Source organism: Calypte anna, chromosome 19 (assembly GCF_003957555.1).
Source record: "Calypte anna isolate BGI_N300 chromosome 19, bCalAnn1_v1.p, whole genome shotgun sequence".
NCBI lineage: Eukaryota > Metazoa > Chordata > Aves > Apodiformes > Trochilidae > Calypte > Calypte anna.
In genome coordinates, this window is record NC_044264.1 from 10,487,187 (window position 1) to 10,511,768 (window position 24,582).

The 24,582-nt window shown below is 42.0% G+C and overlaps 1 protein-coding gene across 15 annotated transcripts; it reads right to left on the reverse strand.

Annotated features, from left to right (window-relative positions):
* Positions 1-24,006, reverse strand: LYRM9 (LYR motif containing 9). Of its 15 annotated transcripts, none has more exons than XM_030462403.1 (6): positions 23,766-23,925; positions 17,506-17,602; positions 14,619-14,693; positions 2,831-2,974; positions 2,047-2,139; positions 2-890 (listed from the first exon to the last, which is right to left on the reverse strand). In XM_030462403.1, the coding sequence occupies exons 4-6, from the start codon at positions 2,954-2,956 to the stop codon at positions 873-875; spliced, it is 237 nt and encodes a 78-aa protein (XP_030318263.1). In that variant the 5' UTR covers positions 2,957-2,974; positions 14,619-14,693; positions 17,506-17,602; positions 23,766-23,925; the 3' UTR covers positions 2-872. The 15 variants fall into 15 exon arrangements, with proteins under 15 accessions (XP_030318269.1, XP_030318268.1, XP_030318271.1 ...); XM_030462404.1 differs by lacking the exon at positions 17,506-17,602 and adding an exon at positions 23,542-23,591; XM_030462407.1 differs by having other exon boundaries at positions 2,831-2,971; positions 23,728-23,925.
* Positions 24,007-24,582: the final 576 nt, after the last annotated feature.

Sequence of the window (24,582 nt, forward strand, 5' to 3'; positions counted from 1 at the left end):
TGAGTTTTCTCTGATGAAAATCCATTCAGGCACAGAAAATACTCTCTTTTTAAAAAGGCATGGACTCGCATTTTTAAAGGACATTTATTATATCTTGAAAAAAATGTGAAGGCCTTAATACCCATCCAACACTGCACATTCCTGTGATCATGCCATTCAGTTCACTGCTTTAATGGAAGTTTAGCAATTAGGGTGACAGGCACCTATCTTTAAATAAGACAACTATTAGTTCAAGTGCAGACTACAGGGTGGAGTGAAGATGTGCCCAGAGCATGGACTGTGGTTCATGTTTCAAAGCCTTACAGTTCCTGTGGGTAGGTTTTCCACCTGGGAGCCTATGCTGTTTTGTCTGATACTAGATTAACACCAGACTCTGAAAACATACCTATGGTCCTGACAGAGGATGATCTGAGCATTTCTCACATTTGCAGGTTCTCAGTAGAAACATCCATGCTCAGATACTAGTTAAATTCTTTCAGAGGAGATGCTGGAATTCATCAGGTAAGAATGGCAGACAGGGCTGTATTTATTATTTGTTAATGACTTGTACTCCACTACATTTTTATTCACAGAATTATAAAGGCTGAGAAGCCCTCTGTGTTGCTCAAAGCACTGGGAAGTTTGGGCGTTAAGATGAAGTTCATGATTATACACACTAATAATTTGAACCTAGACTGTGCCTTTTACTTTACAGACACAAATAGCTTCAGAAATACCAGTTTAGCTTCATGAAATCCCAATGAGATTAAACTATTTGAATTTGCATTATTTAAGAGAAAACTCCAGGCAATAAATATAATACAGTACTGGGCTTGACTGGGAGTCCTCTAAGGGTGTTTCCCGATGACATTCTTGTCTTCATCATTCCTCTTCTACTTCTGTTTTTTATACTAAAAACAAACAAAAAAAATTATTTGTGGGAATGAGCACATAACTAAAAGTAACAGTTCATACTGGCAAGGGTTTACAACCCTCTCCATGATCTACATAAAATCATCTGCTTCCTTTAAGTGAGACTGCAATTTGATAGGCTTTCCCTCTACAATATAAAGTGCTGCTTCTTGGCAGGCACTGTGAATCTGATCCTCCTCTCACACAGTTCAATTACCAGGTTCCCAATGAAGCAGACTACAATCTCTGTAGCAGAATCAGAATGAGGCTTTTCATAATTGTAGAGAGAATAAAATCAGATGCAGGGATGGTTATTTACTGGGCAGTAACTGCTGGGATTTGGCTTCTGCTATAATTTTATAATCTACGACTAATCTGTTCTTGCTCCTCGCTCCTCAAAATCTCTCATTTAGATTTCATGGACTGGTACAGAGAAAGACTTAACACTCATTTAGTAAATTAAATCACAGATATTTGGAGCAAGCTGAACTTTTGACTTGTTTACTCTAAGAAATCCATGTTAACAGGGATCTCCCCAACCAGACTTAAATCCAGGTGACTCCCAGGTGTCTTCATTCTTTTAGCTAAGAAAACCAGTTGAGTGCTTTCTTTCAGTACTATATAACAGAGAGGCATACACACTGGGTGATAACTATGGCAAAAGTAAAGCAATTACCACAATTTTGCCACTCTTTTGTCTAACCCTGACTTGTGCTGCCACAGGCGAGATCAGAGAAAGAAAAATAACATTTTCTGGGAGCTTATGTAGAGCAGGAGAAAACAGATTCCACACAGGAAAGCAGCTAATGGATATCAATAAACTGTGGCTTGCAAAACTTCGTAGGGTTTTTTTTCTATACTAGAGTTATAGTGGCCTTTCACTGCTGACATCAAATAGAATTCTTCAGACAAACAAAGACTTATATAGAGAGCAACTTAAAGCATCATTTGCTCTAAAAAAAATACACTTACACTTAACTTGAGAAAGAATTTTTAAACAAAAAACTACCACAATCCTAAATCCCCAGGGGCCAGACATTTGATTTCACCAGACACTTCAATGTCCAGAACAACTGTTCCTAACTTGCTTTCCATTGTTTTCCCCTTTGTTCTGAACTGAGAGAGAGCAAAACTCAGACAACCCTATGCACGTACTTTATTCATGACCCAGTCAGCATCTTCAATGGCTCTCTTAATAATCTGCTGTATTCGTTCAGGATCGTCTTCATCGGCATGAACTCTGAAACTCTGCAACAGAGTTACACTGAGTACCCAGCTTAACACAACAGTGCTCAAAACAAGGGTCACTGAAATCCCAAAGAAAATATTTTAAGCAAACTGTTGATCTGAAAACGTAAAAATATACTTGTAGCACCTGGCTGTGGTTATTTCCATAGCAAGTTTTGTCAAATGTAATTTCATATTAAGTGTTTTGCTCCTTTCACACATCATCAGCAAAAACCCCAGCAAAATTGAAAACATTTCTGAATTTTTTCAATTCAGAAAAATTGAAATTGACTGGTAAAATGAAACTAGGAAGACACAGGACAACAGGTATGATCTAAGGCATGAAATTACTTCCATATGAACAATTAGACCAGATTTACCCAGCAGGGGCTGTGGGGCAGGATATATAGATTAAAAAATGACTGACAAGGAACCAGGAGCTTTCCCCATGAAACACATGTTTAGGTGAGTAAGGAATGATGGCCCACCCTCTTGACTGACACAGGAACTAGAGATGAAAGCCAAAGAAAACAAAAGATTTCAGACTAAAAGCAAACAAAAATAAATGCTCCAGGTACAACCCTTCAAATCCCCTAACATTTACAGCTTGCAGAAGAGTAATTTTTTAGGCTGGTACAAACAGTAGAAGAGGAAACATAAAAAATCCTGACAACCCTGAATTCCACCATCACCAAATGCATCTGTTTCTCACCTGTCTGACTGCATGTCTGTAGTGCTGACGGATGCTCTCCTCAGGCAGCTGCTTACAGCACCGCAGCAGGTACCGGTACAGCTGCACAGAGCTCTTCACCAACTCAGCATTGGGCAGTGGGGCCATGCTCAAGATTTTCAGCTGCTGAAAAGAAGAAACACAAACCAAAACACCCAATGAATTTTATTAAAACCATGGCCAGCAGCATAACCTGAAGAAACTTTAGAGGAAACCACAACACAGAGTGACAGCTGGGAGCTGCTGTCACTGAGCCAGGTTTTAACACACAGATGTGTGCAGTTCATGCAAGAAGTTCACTCTGTGATGGGAATATTAAGGTGTATGGAAATATTACAGTTTTTCTCATTTAAAAAAAGACCCCCAGTGGAAGCTGCTATCAGGATACGAAACAGCACCACAGCCCTGAGAGAGTTTTCTGCTTGAGAAGCCACAGCTCAGATTCATTCAAGATTGCAGTGCTCTCCTTGAGCACCTGTAAGAGTCCAGCCCCACAGGGACACTGGAGAAGAAGGACTCTCATAATACTGCCATTTAACAGTATTTCCTAATATTGTCATTGTCTCGGGAATACCAGCCTACAAATGTCAGGTTTTGACATGAAATAACAAGTATAAATATAGGAAAAAACAACAAAAAAATAAGTTTGGAATTTTCCATTTTTTTGGTAACAGGAAAAGAACAAATCTAACAAGCTTCACCTCCATAACTATACTTACATATTGTAGCAATAAGTCCATCCAAGCTATATAAAGTGCTAATCAAACACTGTAAATGACTTGTCATTTAACAGATGGCTGCCATCTGCAGAGAACTAAATTAACATTTGGAAAAAGGCACTTTTACATCATTACTCTTAAGAATAAAGATAATAAGTAAGTAACTGGATAATGAAGTAGGTGTGTGGCATTATTTTAGCACCCGTTATGATACTTACTCATCAGTTGGAATATTTTTTTCCTTTTACTTAAGTAATTTCAGTCCTTTGGCCAAATGCATTTCAGAATAGGACCCCATGGCTATTGCATGCCTGGGCTGCATACTTTCACAGAGTAGCTCTTCCTGCAGTGCAGCAAATCTCCTCATTATCTACCTGTAAAATGCCCATCACAACAGGATATGCAACCTGTATTTTCAGTAAAACAAAATTCCATCTCAGTCTGTTACTAGGCAGACATGAATTAGCACACCTCTACAGCAGTAACAAGAGTTATGCTCATGTAAAGTACTAGAGAACACTGAACATCTTTAGTATTTTAAGCACAATAAGTATGATTCTTCTGTGTGAAGAAAATTGAAGAATTTATGACAAAACCACAGTGTGTCTTATTCTTCAGGGATGGAAAGCCACAGGACAAAGTCATACCTGAGCACCTCACAGTACTGGTCTTTTTTTCTGTTCATTACAGAGAGATTGGGTGAAATGTATGTTATATTGATTTTTTTGAATCTAAAAGTAACATCTTTTAAAACGGGAGGGAACTGTTCCTGTGGCAGAGCTTCTTGTCTACAGGAAACGTGAGAAAGAGCCTTGCCATATCAGCATTATTACTGTGCCCAGACTCTCCAGTCAGGGGCTTGGGCCCTATCATGGTCTGTACCATATATTCATATCTGATGAAAAAGTTTCTGCCACAAAGAGTTTAGAAGGCAGCCTAATGACAAGTCATAAGATGAGGCAGAGCGAGGCAGATGAGCCAAGCAGGTGGGAAGGGGAGGAGGTGGCAGCAATGTGAGCCTGTTTTTGTGTAGACTAATGGAGCACACAGTATAGCTCACCACCTGCTCTCTGGTACCAACAGGCCAGTTTTATAACTGCATTTTTAAGGCCCCACAGAAACACAGTGAGTCATGGCTGATGGGTGTTATGGAAGCCCCGGAGACAGCTCCGATGACACTTCAGAAAAAGCTTTTCCAGCCCCCAAGGGAAAAAGAAGGCTGTCTTAAGGAAGTGCTTAACAGAGTTATTATCTCAGGCGTTGATGATGTAAATTATTAAAACTAATTCTAAGATAAACAATAGGATTAACTGCTCAAAACCTTCCAAGAGCGTACGTCAAGTTCCCCTTCCTGCTTCTTGGTACTGACACCTTTCCTTACATCTGAACAGGGTTCTGCAGAGCTCAGCTATGACTTTACTCAGCATCACTTTACCAACACTTTCAACAGGAAAAGCCCTTTCCCCAAAGTGCTGGAGTCTACAGATTCATGACAAATGGTACTCCTAAATAAATCCTGATCACAGTGACTAACTCCCTAGTGAACAACACACATAAAAGTTACAAGAAGCCCAATTTGACATTCATTATCAATATGCCACATTTTTTGTGGCCACAACGAGCTGAAGGATCCACCTAGGATGCTGTGTATCCTGCTTCTGTGCCTGCAGTTATCAAACGACCTCATCAAACAAAAAAAATCAGCTTTTCAAATTTTCAGTTCTGGGTAACTAGGAAGGAGATGATGTTGACTGGAGTAGATTTTCCAACACCCTCCTCTCAACATGCAAAATCATGATGTCTCATGGGCAAGAAAATCTGGATTCTGTCATCAGAACCATTCCCCTCTGCCCATGACATCCCAGCTGGCAGGCAGCACTCAGGTCAGTGATGTGCCCAGCAAAGTTCCCTCACCCCCAGCCCCCATTTCTCCAGGACCTTCTGAAGCTGAGCTCCACGGGGTGTGTCTGCTTTGGAATACTCACTGTGTTCCATCAGTAAAGCAGGAGAGATGAGCTAAGCCTTCACAATGATCCCTCCTGAGAATTATTCACAGCCAAAACCTGCTTTCCATTAAGCTTTCACAAACAATTAGAAAACCATTCCTCCATCATGAGGGCAATATGTTGGCTCCACAGTGCTGCTGCAGTCTTCTTGTTCTGCTTGTTTGATTCAAGTTCTCTTCTTTCATATTTGTTAAACAAAAGCTATTTGACCCCACACACTTCAGGAACTGGATGCTGTCCAAAACCCCACATACATAGGGCAGAAAGATGTTACAAAATTGGGAAATAGACTGAGAACTGGATCTTCAAAAGGGCTTCAGTCTGACTGTCCAATCACTTGCTCATTTTCCAAGCCCACCAAATGTGCTAATTATGGCTTTACCTAAAAACTTCTGCTTAAAATACAGATCAGAGCAACCACAGGATTTAAAATGTTCATCTCTTGTTTTCTTCCAATCTTTTTTTCTCTAATATATTATTTTCTCTTTGCAATGAAAGCTATGCTGAGGATCAGCTCCATGCATTATTTGGTTTGGATTAACTTAATTTGGGCATTTGGATACAGGAGGTGGTTATGCTCTCAATGGTCAGCAGAGATCTCATCATTCCCCCTCCAATCAGCAGAAATAAGCAATTCCAAAGTGTCACTCAAGCAATATACAAATTACTCCCTGGCCTTCTCTTCATTGAACACAAAACCCAGTAGCAAAATGAGAATTATAACATAGATCCTGCAGTTACAAGCCTAAATTAGGTAGGATGATTCCAAGTCTGTGCCCTATTTCAAAAAATAGAAATATAATCATAGAATGGTTTAAAGCTTCTCCAGTCCAAGCCCCTTGCCATGGGCAGGGACATCTTTCAACAGATCAGGTTGCTCAAAGCCCTCTGACCTGATGGGGCAAGACTAAATAATGTAATACCAAATAACATCCAATATAAGAGTCTGTTCCAAAGGGGCTCTCTGTTTCGTTTTGGCAGACTGGACACCTCTTGGTGTAACACCCCATCTGACTTACTTTCCAGAAGCTGAAGGCCTCAACAGGTCCCTCCAGCAGGTCAGTGTACACAGTAGCAGTGATATCTCTACCTATCATTCTGCCCACTATTTATCTGTAAGTCACTGTATGAGTGTAACTCCACAGTGAAGAGATCCTGAGAACAGGTAAAGCTGAACTCTGCACTTGTGCACCCCGTAACATTGGAGAATTTGCATAGTTACTGCAGTAATTTGCCTCTTAGTGGGCACAAAAAGGACAATGAAGCATAGTGAGGATCTGCACTATTACCTTTTGTTCTAAAAACATCTCTCCCTCATTCCTACAAATGTACCATTTTTATCTGCCAAGAAAATACCCTCGACCTCACAAAATCTGGCTATAATCCTGACTAATAATGTAAATCTTCTGATAACTTAAATATCATGCATAGCACAACAAACAAACTATCTAAACCAAGAACTGTTGAGTCAGAAATAAAATAATCTGCTAATTGTGCTTTTCTGGAATGGATGACTGTATAATGTCCTAATCAGAAGGCTGAAATCACATTTGCATTTAGATAAAGCCCTGTTTAAAAAGAGACAAGTATAAAAGGAGACACTGAGACTATTGTGGCATTTCTCAGCATTGCATAATAATTTAAACTCCTGATAATGATATTCAGATAGTGAAGCAAAGGCTGACCAAAGCCAATTAATCTTGCACTCTGCATTTGCAAGCTTGTCAATTGACCCAGTGTACAGCTGAACCCATGGTGATACTGATATGACTCTGCTACTGCTCTCAGATGGGGTTTTTTATGCTTCTGTGACTGTTTTTCAAGCAAATCTCTACGGTTCGACAGTCAGAATCTCAGTCCCTCTGGACTAGTTAAACAGCCACCAAAGTTGTGCTTCAGAGACTGGGAGTGTTTAATTAAAGCACTGCAAGAGTTACCTGAGCTGTTGCTGTTTACAGGTTGGCTCCCCCTGCCCCCTTTCCCCCCCCAGTATACAGACTGGGGATGTGTTTTCTTTCTTTAGGTTATTACATCTTTAGAGGTCTAACTTGGGAATTTATTATTCCCTATCCTAGTCAAACCTCACAATGTTTACAGACTGCTGCTACTCAGGATTCCTACTCTGTGTTTGGCTACACCAGTCCTCCCTTAACCAAGTTTCACAAGTTCCCAGCTGGAAAATGCAGGAAAAGCCTATGACCCTGGGCCCTGAACTAACTGCCTCCTCTGGTTATCACACTGCACTGGGTTTTCTTTATTCCCCAGTAGGTCACAGCAGTGCCTAGTGCCCTGTGTTCAAGGCCAGCTCTGCTGCCCCAGGCAAACCACCAAGTGTCCCTCCCTACCAAGTCACATTCACTCAGAGAGCTTCTGAATATTTTGCAGCCCTGGGCCATGGGCTGCCCTGTAGATATCCCCCTTCTCCTGTGCGGGTGAGCACATACAATGCTGAAGTCACTTTCTCATAAACACATCTCTCCAGCATGCTGGGCTTGTATTAAGATCTGCTGGTTTGATGTGATCACTTCTGACGAGCTGTGGCCTGTCATTGTTGAGGATTTTGTCCTTTCTAAATATGATCTGTAAAGCCCTATTGCATGAATGATGAGATCCAGCCTTGTTCTGTTCACTTCTATTTCAGCTCTTCTGGTTCATGCTTTGTCAGCAGCAGGAGGTGGAGCAGCAGTACCAGGGGCAGTGCACAGCCTGCAGGGGGAAGTGAGCCCTGCACAACCTTCATGCAGCACACAGGGCATTAAGAGCTGGCCAAAAATCTGTTTGTTGACAAGGAATCCCCCTTGCTTGGACATCCTTCACTATTCAACACTATCAGCAGTTGCCTCCCTGCAAATACAATAATTGGTAAAACCTGAGGATGACAAAGATTGCTAGAGCTGTACATAATGACACCATGGCAATCAGGGAAACGTGGTAAATCCCTGGATGAGCTGGGTCCCAAGCTGTGCCTTAATACACCTGAGCACTACACAAACAACTCAGAGTGTAAGTTATACCTATGCAGCAGGGAACTGTAACCTAGAAGGAAAAGTTCTGAAAAAAAACCCCAGATAGTTGTACTGAACTGCTGATACAGTGTAAAGCAACTTTTAGGCAACTGGAAATCAAACCTGCAGACCTGTGATGTGTTTTTCTTAAGATAAGCTTTTCTTAAAAGCTTAAAAGACCTGTATGGTAAAGGAAAACTGACTATAGACATACATCAACATGACTATAAAAAGATACAAAACCTCTGGGGCTGGGCCATAAAAAGACACCAGATTCTTGTAATGATGAAGACCACTTACATAAATTAACTAAGCCACAGGGCAAATGTTTTACCTTGCACTCCAGGCTGGTGCCACAAAGCAGAGACATGCAATACATCAAACACAACCAAATAAAACATTCAGACTTTTGCAATCTAACACCAGTGAGGAAATGTGCTGCCCACACTGAGGCCAGATTACCCTCTTCTGGATAATTAATAAGCATACTCAGACTAATGAGAATAATATTCTTTGGAGCATGCTCACTAAATGTCAAGTTCAGGCAGCAAAGGCAGGGTAGGAATCTCCCTGGTTTAGCTGTAATTTAAACTTCTCTACTTACTCTTTCCTCCTGACAGTGACTTCTCCTGGCTTGAAGAAAATTCTGAAAGGCAGTCTCCAAAGAACTTTATCTTCCCCACTGTAAACTGCTCAGTTCAGCTGCTGTCAACATGAATTCTGTTCTCAGTGGACAAATCTGTAAGTATTTACCTTTGAGATCACATGTGAATATGAATTGAGTTGTATCTTGGTTCCATGAGCTTTAAAGCAAAACTGCCTGATCCTTCATTTCTTGAAAATCCTGTATTTTGAAATGTTTTGGTGCTTAGTTCCAGTTTAACAATTGTGGTTCTCCCTCCTACTTTATGACAGAATAACAACTTTCTGGCTACTCTTTGAAGATGCAGTTTATAAATTTCCAACTGGGCACAACACAAGTTACCATACATTTTGTTGATGAGCTGGTACCCCATTGGCTTAACAAGGCACAAAGGTTCTGTGGAAGGGCACAAATATGATTGATTAATGAAAACATTAATTCTGTGAACCATGGGTCATATAAGCATGGGAAGAATATTAAGTCTTACACAAAGTTTTGTCATGGTTCCTAACTTGATTCAGGTAGGACTGGAACTTTCAAGTTCAAAAAGGAATATAGGTCACTCTGGCCTCCAATGACTAAAGATTAATAAAACCCTCCGAGGGTTTTTAAGTTGAAGAATGCCTCACATATACCTCATAACATTCCCTTAGTGCAAACATCATATCCAGCCTACAAGGGAACAAACCCCCCAGTATAACAGAGCTTTCCAGGGCCACCTCTCATTATACCCATCTTCTGCAGCACAACCTCCCCAGCCCTAACTACACCCACCTAATCCCCAGACTAATGAGGATGGCACTTGCACAAGGCCCTGCTATCTGCAGCTCACCCTGTAATTGTCCTTCCCCATTCACATGATCCTGTACAGCAGCATCAAGAACAACTTGCTGCCTCATTATTTCAACCCCACACCTGCTGAAATTTAACATCTTCCAGTTCTTTGCTCTCAATCCAAGTAATAATCTGAGCCAAAACCTTCCCTGGCACAAACCCTGTTGTTGGTGGAATTATACCATGGATGAATTTGGCCCACATCTTGAACAGATACACTGGTAAATGTTTAGAGCAGAAGCATTACAGAACATTTAAGTCCAGGAATCTTTAGCCTCTTAAGGGGGATTTTAACTTGTAGAGTTCACTAATCAGGGATTGTTACCATACCAACAGCTAATCATGTGGGCAGATGCCCATCATATCTTAGGTAAATTTCTGAGGTCTTAAAGCTGTATCTTAATTTTTTTTCTGAAAACTTTACTGTCACTCTCTGTAGCCTAGCCTAGCTGAAAGAGAACATGCTTCATCAACACGCTTCAAATTTTCACTTCTTCCCCTGCCTTTTGGATATTTTTGTCATTGAGCAAGGATGATATACCAGAAAAAAAACTCTATAGGACCCTCTAGGACATCTGTTTTTGGAAGAACAGAGGTTGCTTTTAGTTGATTACACAGCACATACCAACTGTGCTGAGTGACTAACTTATAGATCTGCATGAGATGAAGTTAGGGGAAAAAATTGCTAATGTGTTATTGTCTGTAGAGGTAAATTCAAGCCAAACCTTTTGGTCTGAGCGTCCAGCTCAGAGTCCTTGCTACAACAGATGAAAACAAGCATGCTGCTCTTTGTGGGAAGCAATCAGAAGGAATTGTGCTACTGACTGTCTTGCACAGTGACTCACAATAGCATCCCTAATTCCAAAAGCTGTCCTCTGAATCTCTGGAACTCATGTCTTAATTCTTTTTGACATATGTCTGCTAAGCCAGGTTCAACATGCTCTGCATGTCTGTACATGATTATTCTATCTTTCTGGTTCTGACTGGAGTGATTAAAATATTTCCTTTTTCCTAAAGTATCTGGATGTTGATAAAGAATGCCCCAGTATTCTTTTCCCTTTGCAGCATACAGCACGTTTATCAACACCTGTCTGAATGACTGAGTGTGGCAGGGCAGCTTCTAGCTGGCAAAAGCACTTGATAGAAATGGAGCTGCCTTAGGTTTCATCCATGAATCAGATTTGTTTACATTTTGTGAAACCTCAGGAAAAGGGGGATAAAAGCTTTGGTTCAATTGAAGTCATGTTGTTAACCTCCAGTGCTAATAATTAACTCAATTATGCTGAATTAATTTGATGTAATTATTGGTGATGGCACAAAGACAGTGGCCCAGAGAAAGTTTGAGAGACAGGAGGAACAGAAGTCTTAACAATACAAAATACCCCATAAATAGCATCTTTTTTTTTTTTGCCAGAATGAATCAAAGGCACAAAATGAGTTCATTACAGTCATCTGGCTTCACTCAACCCTCCAAATTACCCCAATACCCAGACAAATAGCTGTGAAATCCAGCAAGTGAACTAGAATTAAAACATGCCCTGACGAATTTGACACAGCACTTGGCCTAAGTGTCTTTCCCATCCTATTATCTAAACAATACAGGTTTAATAATATATTTAAGAGAGCCACAAAGCTTTTCCTTTAACTGAAGACATTAATTAAGAACATTTTCATGTTGTGTTGTCAGTCGGGTGGGTTTTTTTATGAACAATCTCAAGTATGCTTATACAGCCTTTCATTGGATCTGCAGTTTTTATCAGAATTTTCAGACTTATTCAATTCATAACAAACAAACTTCAGCTGTAAAAACAAACATCTATCCTTCTCCTTTCCCATTTAGTATTTCTCTGATTTGCTTTGAAAAAGTATAACAGAAATGCATTTGTTGCTATGAATATATATTTTACTGAGTCCTTTTTTAATTCTCATCTACTAAAAAAAGAGATATCTTGAGTAAGGCCTATTGGAACTCTGAATGCCAACTAGGCTACTACAATTTAATACACTATACTAAATACCTGTAAAATAATTCTTCCACGTATGTAATCACAAAGGAAAGGGCAGGCAGCACACCCTGAGCCAAGCTGGAGGGAAGCATGGACAGTAACTTCTTTAGCCAGCAGAGAAGGGACAAGAGGACATTTTATCTGGTCTCACAGAGCCTAAAACCACTTCACACCAACCCGACACTGCAAAGGGTGTTTGTGTAAATGAGTTGATCAGCTTCTCCCTGGCACCAGCCCACGCCTCCATCCACAGCTCCCTCTTCTCACACCCCCAGCCTTGCTTTTCCTTTCTGTCGTCACAGACTTGATTTTCCCTTTCATGGATTTTTGCTTGAAAAAGCATCACTGCCTCAATTGTCTATTTTCAGCCTATATTTAAGAAAACCCTTTGGTTCCATTTGTAGTCACATCCTGTCTCAGCCTCCCCCTCTTTTTGTTCCTAAATATAAGGCTGATGCAATTTGATGTGACATGACAAAATAGCACATTTGCATCGGCAGAAACTTTCTCTCAACAGCAGTAATTAAAGGGAGTAGATGAGACATTGCTGAAATTAGTGTTTACTTAGCCTGGAAAGAAAAGGCTTGAAGAGGACTTGAGAGGGATGTTCAAGTGTGTCACAAACATGAAATGTATCGACGAGTGCCTTCCTTTACATGCCTCCCTACTGCAAAAGCAAATGGTCATCCAAACAATGAAATCGATATAAAGAGATTAAAAAAATAATCAGAGATTTCTGTAGACTATATTCCTAACAATGGAAATCATTTAATGTGTTCCTTTGGATTATAAATAGTACAAAGACACTCTGGTTACACATAAGACAAGGTCACTGAATCTCTCAGAGCACAGGCTCTCCCAAATCGAGTGGGAGAGAACTGAGATCTCATTGACTGCGGTAAAACCTGGTGCTTAAATATCTTCATTTTTGAGCTGAGGTGCATCACCAGCAGGGAAGTACTCACCTTCCCCTACTACAGGGATTTTTGTAGGAATTCAGAAATGGCAGCCCAGGGCTCTGAATGCTGACTTCTTACAGCAGATTGAAAACCCATCCCCACAACACTTCCAGTCATTTGCTGTGATTGGTGCTGCTGGATGGACACACTGCAGGTACCTGACAGGGCAGACACTGCCAGCTCCCTGCACTGTGTCCATCAAGGACGAGAGCAATAGGCACTGCTGAGAGAAGGCAACATTAGGAAGTCAAGGATTTTTTTCCTGAGTTTTAGAAAGCAAGTTTACTTTCCTGAATCCATGTGAAGAATTCATGGAAAAGTCTGATGGCTGTTCCATAGGCCACAGGATTTAACAGATATGTGATGCTTTGAAGTGAAACTTCCTGCTTTCAGGAGAATCTTCCTTCTCTTCTCGTTCACATGAGGCTATTCTTTCCAATCCATCTGTGACTGGCACTACCACTCTGCTTATAACTGGCAGGCCACACTTCAAGCAGGCTCATTTCCATCCTATCACAGATGGCATCAAGAACAGGGTAGGCCAGAAAAAAATTAGTTTGCATATTATGCTTCAGTTTTTATGGGTCAGATTACCATTGAAAGCCATCAAAATGGCAACCCATATGTGATGTGTCTGCCATTGGAACTGAAGTGATACACCATCCCAATCTTAACATGGCTGGTTAGAAAGCACTTTGAGTCACCACCCATTAATGTCTGATATTTAGAAGTAAAAAGCTATTTCCCTTTCTTGGAAAATTTGTATTTTGACAAATCAAGAAAACAGCCTTGGTGAACCAAAAAGGAAAAGATGTTATCACATCTTCATTCCTGAACCACTGCATGGGCAAGGCTCTCTTGGCAGAAGGAGCTCAGCATCTTTGCCAAAAACTCACTCAATAAGTGAGCCAGGTGCAGATGTTGGCTATGCAATTTGTTCTGGCTTCTTTGTTCTACAAGCCAGAAAACTGTTCCCACAGCTTTGGGGGGAAAATGGGGGCATGAAGAGCTCTTTGCATGTTTTCATTGGTGCAAGAATACCAACTGTTTTAAAGATACTCTTGTAGAAATAAGAGATGTGTCATTAGCAACAGACATAACTATTAATTACAGAACCAGCAGAGAGCTGTGTCCCAGAGATACTAAAGTGATGCTGAAACAAGGTCAAAAGCATGGGATTCCACTTCCTGCCTCCCTGCAGTATTAAGACAGTCCAGAGACAACTGGAGTCCATGTTCTAGGGGGACATTATTCTAGGTGCAGCAGAAGCCACACTTAGAGGGTTTAGACAGCTGATCCCCTCCACCATGCTGAGATCACTAATCTACTTGTAGTCCTGACAGAACTATGAAAATATTGTTTCCTTTGGTATTTTTACTGGCAATTTGCAATTAAGGTTCTGCTACTGCATCCATTCAGGCATTCCTGAATGCAAAATGTTTAGAAATATCTTTTGCAAATATGTAGAGTCATATAACTAATCAGCACCAACTTAATTTCTATCATTTGTCTGATTTGGCATTTTCACCTCTTTTCCCCTATTTGAGGCAAACAGGCTCCTAACAATCCCTGTAAAACAAAGAAAAAAAATCACTTACAGCATTCAGAGCACAGGAACTTTAATTATCTTCACAGATCAGGACTGCCAAAGTCCAACAGTAAGCAAGAGAGACCTGCAGAGAAGAATCAATTTTCATTATCTGTTTCTCCTCAATTCGCTCCTTAAAGTACCATCAATAAAGAGGTGCAGAGAGGCCCATCCACAGCACACTTTGTCACTATGGCAGCTTTCCCTTTGTCTAACTGGTTACATTAAACATGAATTCATGGCCTTGATAGGACTAGATTACTGCTCTCAGTAATCTGCTCAGAAAACACTTATTAATATACACTAGAAAACCAGAAAAGTAGGGAGAAATTCCAAAACACTCAGGGGAACTCTACCTTCAGCATTTCCTGTTTAGAGCTGCAGAATTTAAGGAAGCATTTAGATGCCTTAAATAGCCATTGTTTCTGGTACTCAGAACTCTGTACATACTCACTTCAATAGAGAATTATGCATCTGTCAGAGAGCAGAACGTTGCTTTGGAAAAAGCATTTATCAGCCTTGGGACAGCCTCGGAGCTCCTCAGAATTGGGCCTGGATGGTTACCATGGGCTTTCTATTCTGACTGCTGCAATTTAAAGCAGTGATCACTTCTGTAGTTCACTTAGCAGAGTACCAGGGACCTTTGCTCAGAAAGCTTTCCAAAGCTGCTCAAAATACACCCAGCTTTGAGAACACAATAAAACAGTATCTGTATTTCATGGTTTAGTGATAAACATTGCTTAATGTCTAACCTGAATTTCCACTTTGGAGACAGAAGAGAGCCTTTAAAAAGAAAAGTGAGTTTGTGTCAAGGAATGAGGTTCCTTCACAGTGCCAGGAGTGTATAAAGGAGCACTGAGGTAAATGTGAATTACATTCCTAACACCTTTACTAGCCAGTAGAAGTTAAAGCAAGTAATGTCCAACTTGTTATGCTATTTTTACTAACTAAAAGCAGTGTCATCTCTTGCTCTCAGAATACAAAGCTGATCTGCACTCTATCACTTTTGTGCATTATATTGATGATAACGTATCTGGATGTTTGAGTGCCACCAACTTACAGCTGTAGCCTGGAATAATGTCTGCATGCTACTGGCTATTTTAGAATATAACTTATTAAAAAAAAAAAAAAAATCAAGTTCTAGTGTGTCCCTAAAACATGCTTGAAAAAATTCAGGCTTGCTTTCCATCTGTAGTTGCAGAAATACTTCCAAGTAACAACCTGGAGTAACAAAACCTCTGCTCAGTTTCTGTGTTTGTCTCTATGTAGATGTGCTTCAGTGGGCAGACACCAGTTGAAGCCATCCACACGTTATTTTAAAAGGGTTACCAATGTTTGTTATCCAAAGGATGAAACCCATTTACTCACAACGGATCAGTCTCTCTGTGTATCAAAACTCTGCTTCCCAGAGTGGAATTAACTGACATTCCCATTTCTTTCTTCCACAGAGTGCACTGGTCAGCATTCACTGAGAAACTGCCATAAAAATCCAACAGGGCTTCTCCCTCATTTGTTTGCAACGAAAGAGTTAATATCTGTGACCCAAATATGGAGACCCATTTTAAACTTGCTGAAAATTGCTTTTTAATCCTAGCTCTCGAGGATTTCCTTTGAAACCATCTGCCATGCACCCCGGGTACTCTTTCTCCTGTATATATGCAGGATTACTATAATATGGATTCTTTTGTGTAACTTAATACATTTCAGTATATTAAAAAATTAGTTGAAATTTCCATTCTTCTCTGATTTCAACTGTGTGCCATAACATTGACTGTAAAAGTCAAAATCAGTGATGAGTTCACAGCAACACCAACACCCATATTTATCTCTTACTGCAGTATATGCATTGTAATTCTAAATTATTTAGTCAGCCAGCACTGGATAGGTTTTAGACAAATAGTTATGAGTCATTTAACTAATATAACTTATGCACATGCTTTTTTCCCAACTAGAGCACAATTTGAAGACTGGAAGACACAGCAACAGTAAGACACAATTAACAATGAACCCAGTAAGATTTCTAAACATTATTTCAAATCTATTCTTCAGCTTTATCTATTGTCTTGCTATGACCCTTTATGCCATTGTATTTTTATAGTACAAAGGAGAAGCAGAGTCACATTCATAAATAAATGGGATCTTAAAATCCAAACATGCAACCATTTATATTTTAGCAACCATCCAAAACATGAAACAAAGAAAATACATAGCTTCCTACCAGAATAATGACAGCCACAGTGATCGAATACATTGATTTATAGACAATTGGGAGAATGTGGAGAGAGGAAAAAAACAAGCAAAAAATTTTGTTTCAGCACTAACAGATGTTGGATCACCATCCTGAAGACATGTTACTTTTAATACAAAACTGCTCAATGGGAGCGAGGGGGTGAGGACAGAATCAATGCCCAATTACCTGGTTACTTCAGTGTTTCCATTTTAATGGGCTTCCTGCATGATTTTGCCCTTTTAATTTTCCTTCTCTATTGCTCGTATTAAATTAGTTTTGTCTTAAACATCAGTGAAAAGAAATGCAGCTGTCTAAAAGAAACTCCTGCGATGGCTGGTAGCAGGTTCTTAAAAACCACAAGTTGTCCTGTCCTTCCCTTCTGTATAAAGCCAGAGCATCTCACAGGATCCTATGGCACTACTTGGGATTTTATCTGGGGTGACTGAGAACAGCTTCATGTCCTGATACATCTGCTGAGATGGCAAGAAGGCTGCAACAGTGCTGCAGCATTTGTGGATGTACCAGTGCTGAAAAACCCCAGCCCCAAACACAGGATAAGCAGACTAACCCCACCTTTCTCTGGCTACAGGATGGATTAACTGCAGCCTTGTCTGCACTCCCACTGGGGAGTAACCCACTTTCTTGCTAGATTGCATTTTACACTCACATTATCAGTATAGTTTCTTTCCAGCTCCTTAAACTTGGTCAGTGGAGCTAAGGAGGTGGAGAGACACCAGAGATGTCTCACGGAGCCAGAGCAATGTCTACAGAGCATGACAATACAATGGAAGCATCCTTAGCTCTCACCAAGTCTGGCTCTTCACATACAGCACACAAACCAACCCCAAGACCCAGAAAGCAGCACATGCACAAACCATACAGTGAAACACATTGACAAGGCTTCCAGGGAACTACAGGAGAAGCAGGTTGTCAGTAGCTGCCGTGTAAAAGAAGTATTTCAAACAAAACCAAACAAAAAAAAGGCAAAGGCAAGCCCCCAACAGCCATAACTGTTTACACAACAGCTTTCTTGCAACTGACTGGTCCACCAGTACCATGGAAATTAGTGATGTGTAACTAATTGATACAAATCTCCTGAGGGGAGTATTGCTGCTGGTTATCTTCATATGGAAAATTTAGTCCAGAAGGATAAATTGGGTGGACAGCTGAAAAGCTTTAGTTACCCTACTAGGACAGGAATTGATCTGGTAAAGAAAGCTCTTCAAGAGGTACCATAATGTCAAGAACCAGGATTAGGAAAAACATTTATCATTTTAAAACAACTGAGAGAATTTATAAAGCTTTGTGTTTCTATCAGTAATGCTAATTATTTCCATCAGTTATATCCACAGAGGCCATGGTTGCCTAGATCCTCCACTAGGATAATTCAGAGCAACTCCACTCAACTTCTGTCTTGTTATTATTTTTAGCTAGACTTCACTCCAGAAACAGTGGATCACATAGCAGAACAAGGCCACTAAACACGTGGCATATTTAAACAAGCAACAAATGGTGATGCAACTCTTGGAAAATATATGCATGTACTGTCACAGATTGAAACCACAGTGGTTTTAGCCTGGAGAAATTGGTTTCTGTTTTTTCATTAACAGTACTGTGGGGAAAAGAAAACAGTAAAGGTAAAATGGTTTTGGCTCTACATTTATTGTTGATTACCTGAGATTAGTACTTGAAATTTCAGTGAACAGATCCTTTAATAACACCATGATATTTAATGTAAATTGATATCTTTGCATAGGAAATACTTTCCTGCAACAGATATGAGCCCAAAGCATCAAAATATATGTAAATCTAGGGTGAAAACAACCAGTGTAAGCTAATAACCTGAGCAGGTGGTTTGCCAGCTCGGACACAGGCTGCAGGCTCAGACAGGCAGTGTCAGTACAGACACCCATCCAGCAACCTGACAGAAGTGAAATAAAGCAGAGACCTGAATGGCTCCATATGCCACCCTGCACAAAAAACTGGTCTTAACTGATCTTCAAACTACTGCCATCATAGCACAGCCCAAGAACCTTACTTCTAGAAAAGATCCAAACAAAAAACCAGCATGGAGGTCAGTCTGAAAGAAGCCAGACCAACTGAAATGCATTTTTCACATGTGTGACAACCTAACAAAGCACAGGCTTCAGGCTGCACTAACACCAACAAATCTGCCATGTGAACTGGAGCCTTATCAGCATCACATTACCCCATCTTACCTGGATCACACTCTGAGGACAATGCTGGGGTGAAATGCTGCCATGAACCAGGCTGCCAGTTTCCTGTTTCTCATTGGGTTCCTGGTCCTGGTCCTGTCTGTATTCCGACCCTGTCACTTGTCTGTGACAAAGCAATGCAGCAACGCTGGCAAGGCCATGGGGAATAACCACTACTCTGTACCCCAGAGGAAAACTCTTCATGTTGCATTCTCAAAATCACCCTGCTATAACGGATAGGTGTGCTCCTGCTAAGACCACAACTTAGAAAATTACTGTTAAAGTGTTTTCTTAATGCACTGCTCTTTTTTTTTTATTTTGATGCTGAAGGCACATGGTCTATTACAGCACTCAAGGAACTCTGACACAGTGATGGATTTATGAGCAATTATGCCAGACAAAATTAGTCACTGCATGCAGGAGGACTGAGAGGCTATCCAAACTGGAAATAAAGGTGGGGGAGAAGAGGGATCAGAATCAGGCTGGACTTTGTGCTAGCATTATAAAGCTAAAGCAAACAAAACTAATTGGTATGTAGAGACACATACACCTGCAAGAACTTAACCTGTAGGTTGAACCTCCTACCCAGGACATCACTGAATCCTATCTATAGGATATTGGGTCAAAATACAGCTGCTAATCAGACACAGCAAAGTATTACAAGCGCTTTCTTTTGGTGTAGTTGAATGCAGGACAAGAAATAATCATGACTTTTAGCCATGATTTTGCAAAAAAAAAAAAAAAAGCCCAGCAAGAGGCATACAATCAGAGAAGCATACAATCAATTCAGATCAACTCAGCTGCTTTGTTCAGTGTTGTCACTGGAATCAATGACAGAACAAAAAGCCAACTGTGGGACAACCAGAGCAGCAAGTCAGGTCTCTGAAGGATGGTCTTTCAAAAAATACCACCTCGGCAACAGGATTTTCTATTCTGATTAAATCTACAATCCAGAAAATTCAACCTATCATTAAGTAGTGGTGTCTTAACCTCCCTCCTTCCTCCCCCATCTCAGAATAAAAGATTATGCAGAAAAAGTGCCTGGACACTGTTGTGCCTAATTAAATTTGGAGGAAAATTAGATAACCTGCTTCTCTCCCCACATAAAAAACCATTATTTAGGGATCCTGCTCACAAGAAAGAAGTGGCTTGTGGTGGTGTTTTTAATTCTCTGCCTTCTAGGGAAGATAACAACATGCTGTGGAGCTATTTTAAGAACATCTCATTCACAAAGGTCTCCAATTCAGTCTTCAGAGACAGAGATGATTTTCTTGCTGCTTCAACATCTTTACTGGCATGACATTTGCTTCAGAGGGAGTTGATTTGCTGTTCCAACATCAAAATGGAGCAAGAGCAGCTGCCAGGAGAAGGATAAAAGGGAACACTGGTAACAAAGAGCAGCAGGGTCATTTCTGGTGCAAAGAAATGTAGAACAGAGAAAACTGCAGAACTGTCTCTTTCTCCAAAAAGCCACAGGGGATAAAGATCTTCCCTCTATCTCTCTACCTCCAGCAACTAGTGTTTAGCAGCAAGAAGGAAAATGAGACAAAGAACTAAACAATCAGACTGAAGTCTTCAAATGGCAAATTACGATAAATCAACTTCAAGCACCTGAGCACTCCCCCAGTTAAATCCAAGCTCTCACTAAAGCTCTGCAGCAAGCAAAGAATTCAGGAACTCCTTCAGCAAATTCAAAAGAAAACACTTTTGGCCAGGAAGCACGAAAGAGGATGGAGTTCAGTGTTCTGGAGGTGATAGTCTGCAGGATGAACTCCAGCCCTCGTGCTACTCATGATCTCCATATCTGTACATCCAGCTCACTGGACAAACCTGGGGCAAAGCTGCCAATTACAACACAACCACCATGAGCTGGGCACTGCAGGAGCCCCAGACAGGGCTGAGAGGGCAGCAGAGCAGCCTAAGTGCCTGCAGAGTCTGATCTCCCACATCAGAGATATGCAGTATCTTAGGTGACACCATCTGTCATTTACACCAGCTGTCCCCTGGCCCACAGCTCTACTGAAGTTGTTTTCATCATTTCAGTTGTTTTTCAAAGAAGCAGCCACATTCCCACACTGCTGCTTTAAAGACAAAGACAGAGCTCATCGTGGTCGATATCCCCATTTTGTAGACTAACAAGGTCATCCTGAGTCATCCACTTCATTTAACTACTTGATGGGTTTTTTTCCCTATCTTGTCATTAACACATTGCCCAGAGCAGGACAGGGATCTGTGCCATGTTCAACAAGGCAAGCAGAACCCTGCCCTGCTCTTAGATGATGGGATATTGCCATCCTTGCAAACTTTAGACACACAAATCTTTATACAGCATCAGAGTAAAAAAAAATATTCTGTCCCCCTGCTCCTCAGTGCATTTGATCAACAGATTAATTTATTAGAGACAAATCTGTGCAAACATGCTTCATTCCACTTAATGTTACTTCTTCTCCATTAAAGGGGTCACAACAACCCAGGGTGCATAGGTGCTGCACAACACTCAGCCATTACTTCAGAAGACTTACTCTGATGTTCAGAGTCTTGTTTTCACAGCTAGTTCTTGTGGTACAAGAAAAAAACCACAAAGCCTATGCCTGGAACCAGACCATAACATTTTATGCTCTTCAATATGATGCAATCTTTTGTGGAGAATTTTAAGGTTAGAACACTGCTGAGGAGCACCAAAGAAATACAACTGGCTGATTACAAATTGCCTTCCATCTCCTGCCCTTGTGCAGAATGCTGTCAAAAAAATTATACCCCTGCAAAGCAAGTGGTAAATACAAGGGGAAAATAAATCTCTCAAGAGTCAGAAAAGACTAAACTTGATACAGGAGATTTTCAAAAAGGGACAAGTCTGTGCCCTGTGTTTCTCATGCATTGTATTTAATTTTGTTTTTAGTTTTTAAATTAGTTAAGCCAAGAGTGCCTGACAAATGTAGATATACTAGCACTCGGTGTTTGGTACTCAAACAGCAGACTTGCTATTGCTTTACAACACTCTCACTGTGAATAAAATAGTAAGAGACAGATGCATGTCCCCATGAATAACTGCCTTCACCAGTAAGAGATTAGAATTGATCTGTCATGTTTCATCAGCAGTAGCCACCAATCACATATCTCCATGCATCACTGGGGATGACAAATTAGTTGCAATCAAACTGGGCTTTGGCAGGATCTAGAGCAGTGTCTCTACCTGCCCAGTTCACATTACTCTGGTTAGATTCTGCCAACTCACTCATCAAGCAGCTCAAGCTCATTGAACTACTCACAAAACACTCGTGCTCAAAGTTGCATGAGCCAGCTCTGTAATGAGCTCCCCCTCAGCAGACTTCTGCTTCTTACACAGAAGCATTAAATAACAAGGAAGCTCTGACTTACAATAGTACACAGCTAATTCCTCCTGCAGCCCTGTTCTGAGCAGGAGTGGTTCCTATTAACTACCACAAAACACTTTAACATCCCTGCACTGAAGAAAAGGGTTATTAAAAGTTGAGCACTCTGCAAGTTTCGTGTTCTCTTAAGATTCTTTGAAAACATTTTTCCTCAACCATACCTCTGCATGAATCAACTGGATCTTGTCCCCCTTAAGTTTCATAGCATGAAGTGCCTGAAAAGCAGCTGAACTGACAGCCTTAAGCTCCACAGCATGACAGAGCCCATGGACACCAATTCCAAGTGTTTATAAACCAAGTGTGGAAGAAAGATACACTTGTTAGGGTGGGTCATTAACACAGTCATCTGACAGAACTCCATATGGACACTACAGATAAGTGTATCCCTTCAGCTGCCATCTCACCAGTCTCTCACCTCATTGAAAAGTGCTGGTTCAGCTCCAAAGGGCAAATAAAATATGGACAACATGGTTTCAGCACTTTAAGCTAAACTAAATTTAGAAAAAACAAGTGGCTCCCAGATTCTACTTACACTTTACAGACCTGGAACTTGGAAAGCATGGTTTGTAGTAGTTCAGACAAATGCTAGGAGGAGAACTGGGGACAGGTTCACCCTCTAAAGGAACCTCTTCAGCACTTCCAGTTAATTTAACTCTACAACCATCATGGGAAAGGCTCTGATTAACTTATTTTTCTGAGGTAAAACTTAATCAGATATGATTAATATTCACACAAGAAAGTGAAAAGTGTCAAAACTGCCAGTAGTTTATTACTCTCTTTCAGGGAACACTTACTCTTTGAAGTACCACACTGCTTTCTCCATGCATGCAGACTAAGGGCAGAAGTGAACTACAACAACAAACCACATCAAGCCTTTCTGATCCTCGATTAACATGTGCTTTACATTTGAACTGTAACTCCTGAGCAGGCTGCACCTCAGGAACCCAGCCGTGAGGAGAGCTGGCCATGGGGTCTGATACTCACTTTCTCCCCTAAAGAAAACCTTAAGCCCTCTGCTTGTCTTCTTCTCCCCTCTGCCCTAAGGAGAGGGCAGCTCACCCCACAGCTGCCCCCAGAGCCCCTCAGAGCCAGCACCCGCTGGCTCCAAGCCCGCCAGGTAGAGCCTTCCAGCTTCACATCTTGGTCTTCAAATGGAACGGAAAAAAACGTAAATAAATTAACTTAGAACAAGAAGAACCAAAAAGCTTCTCCAAGCACCTGGAGGCGAGGCCAGCCCCCGCCGTTACAGCACACCAGCTGTCCCGTTAGTGAGAGAATCACCTTCCTCTGGAGAGCGGGGCTGAGGCAGCAGCATCTACCTGAGGAACCTCCCGAGCCGCTCGGCCCCGGGCGGGGAGGCGGCGACCTCAGCTCGGAGCCAGCAGAGCCCGCAGCTTGCCAGGAGCTCCCCAGAGCGGGCGCAGGGCCCCCTGAGGGCAGTGATCACCCAGCCCGGCCCGGCCGCCCCTCACCCGCCCGCCGCCTCCCCTCAGCTCCACAGTGACCTCCGCGCCCCGCCGCGTCCTCACCTCACCCCGCCCCGGCACCGCCATTGGCTGCTCCCGCCGCTCGTCATCGCCCTGCCCGCCTCCCATTGGCTGCCTGCCCACCGGCAGACGCCCGCACCAGCCGCTTCCCCGCCCCTCACCCCGCGCCTCGCCTCGCGATTGGAAGAGCCGCGGCTCCTGCCCCACCCACCGCCGCTGCTGACTGGCGGACACAGCCGTCAATCAGGCCGCCGCCTCGCCTCCGAGTACTATTGGCCCAGTAACCTCTTTTCGGGCTCGCGTTGCTCCTCATTGGGTATTCGGACGGGAGAGGGGAGCTGCGATTGGGCCGAAAGCGGGCCTCGGGGGCGGGCCTCGGTTCAGGGGGAGAGTCGATTGGCCGGGAGACCGGAACGGCGCCACGCGATTGGCAGGAGAGGAGAAGAAGGCGGGGCCGTCCGAGGTGAGGGTTGTGTGAGGTGAGGGAATCTCGCGGGGTCTCGGCAGCCCTGGGCGCGGAGGCGCGCGGTGATTGGGCGGCGGGGGTCAAGGGGGCGGGACTGAGCCCGGGAGTCTCCGCAGCGGCCGAGTCCTATGGGCCGGCGGGGCCGTGTCCCGCTCGGTGATTGGGTGGGGGCGGCTCTCGCGG

Excerpts from the sequence above, each read along its gene's own strand:
- LYRM9 (XM_030462409.1), bottom strand. The coding sequence starts at position 2,956 with ATGGCCCCACTGCCCAATGCTGAGTTGGTGAAGAGCTCTGTGCAGCTG. Across the intron at positions 2,140-2,830 it reads ACAGACATGCAGTCAGACAG|AGTTTCAGAGTTCATGCCGA; the intron begins GTGAGAAACAGA and ends ACTCTGTTGCAG.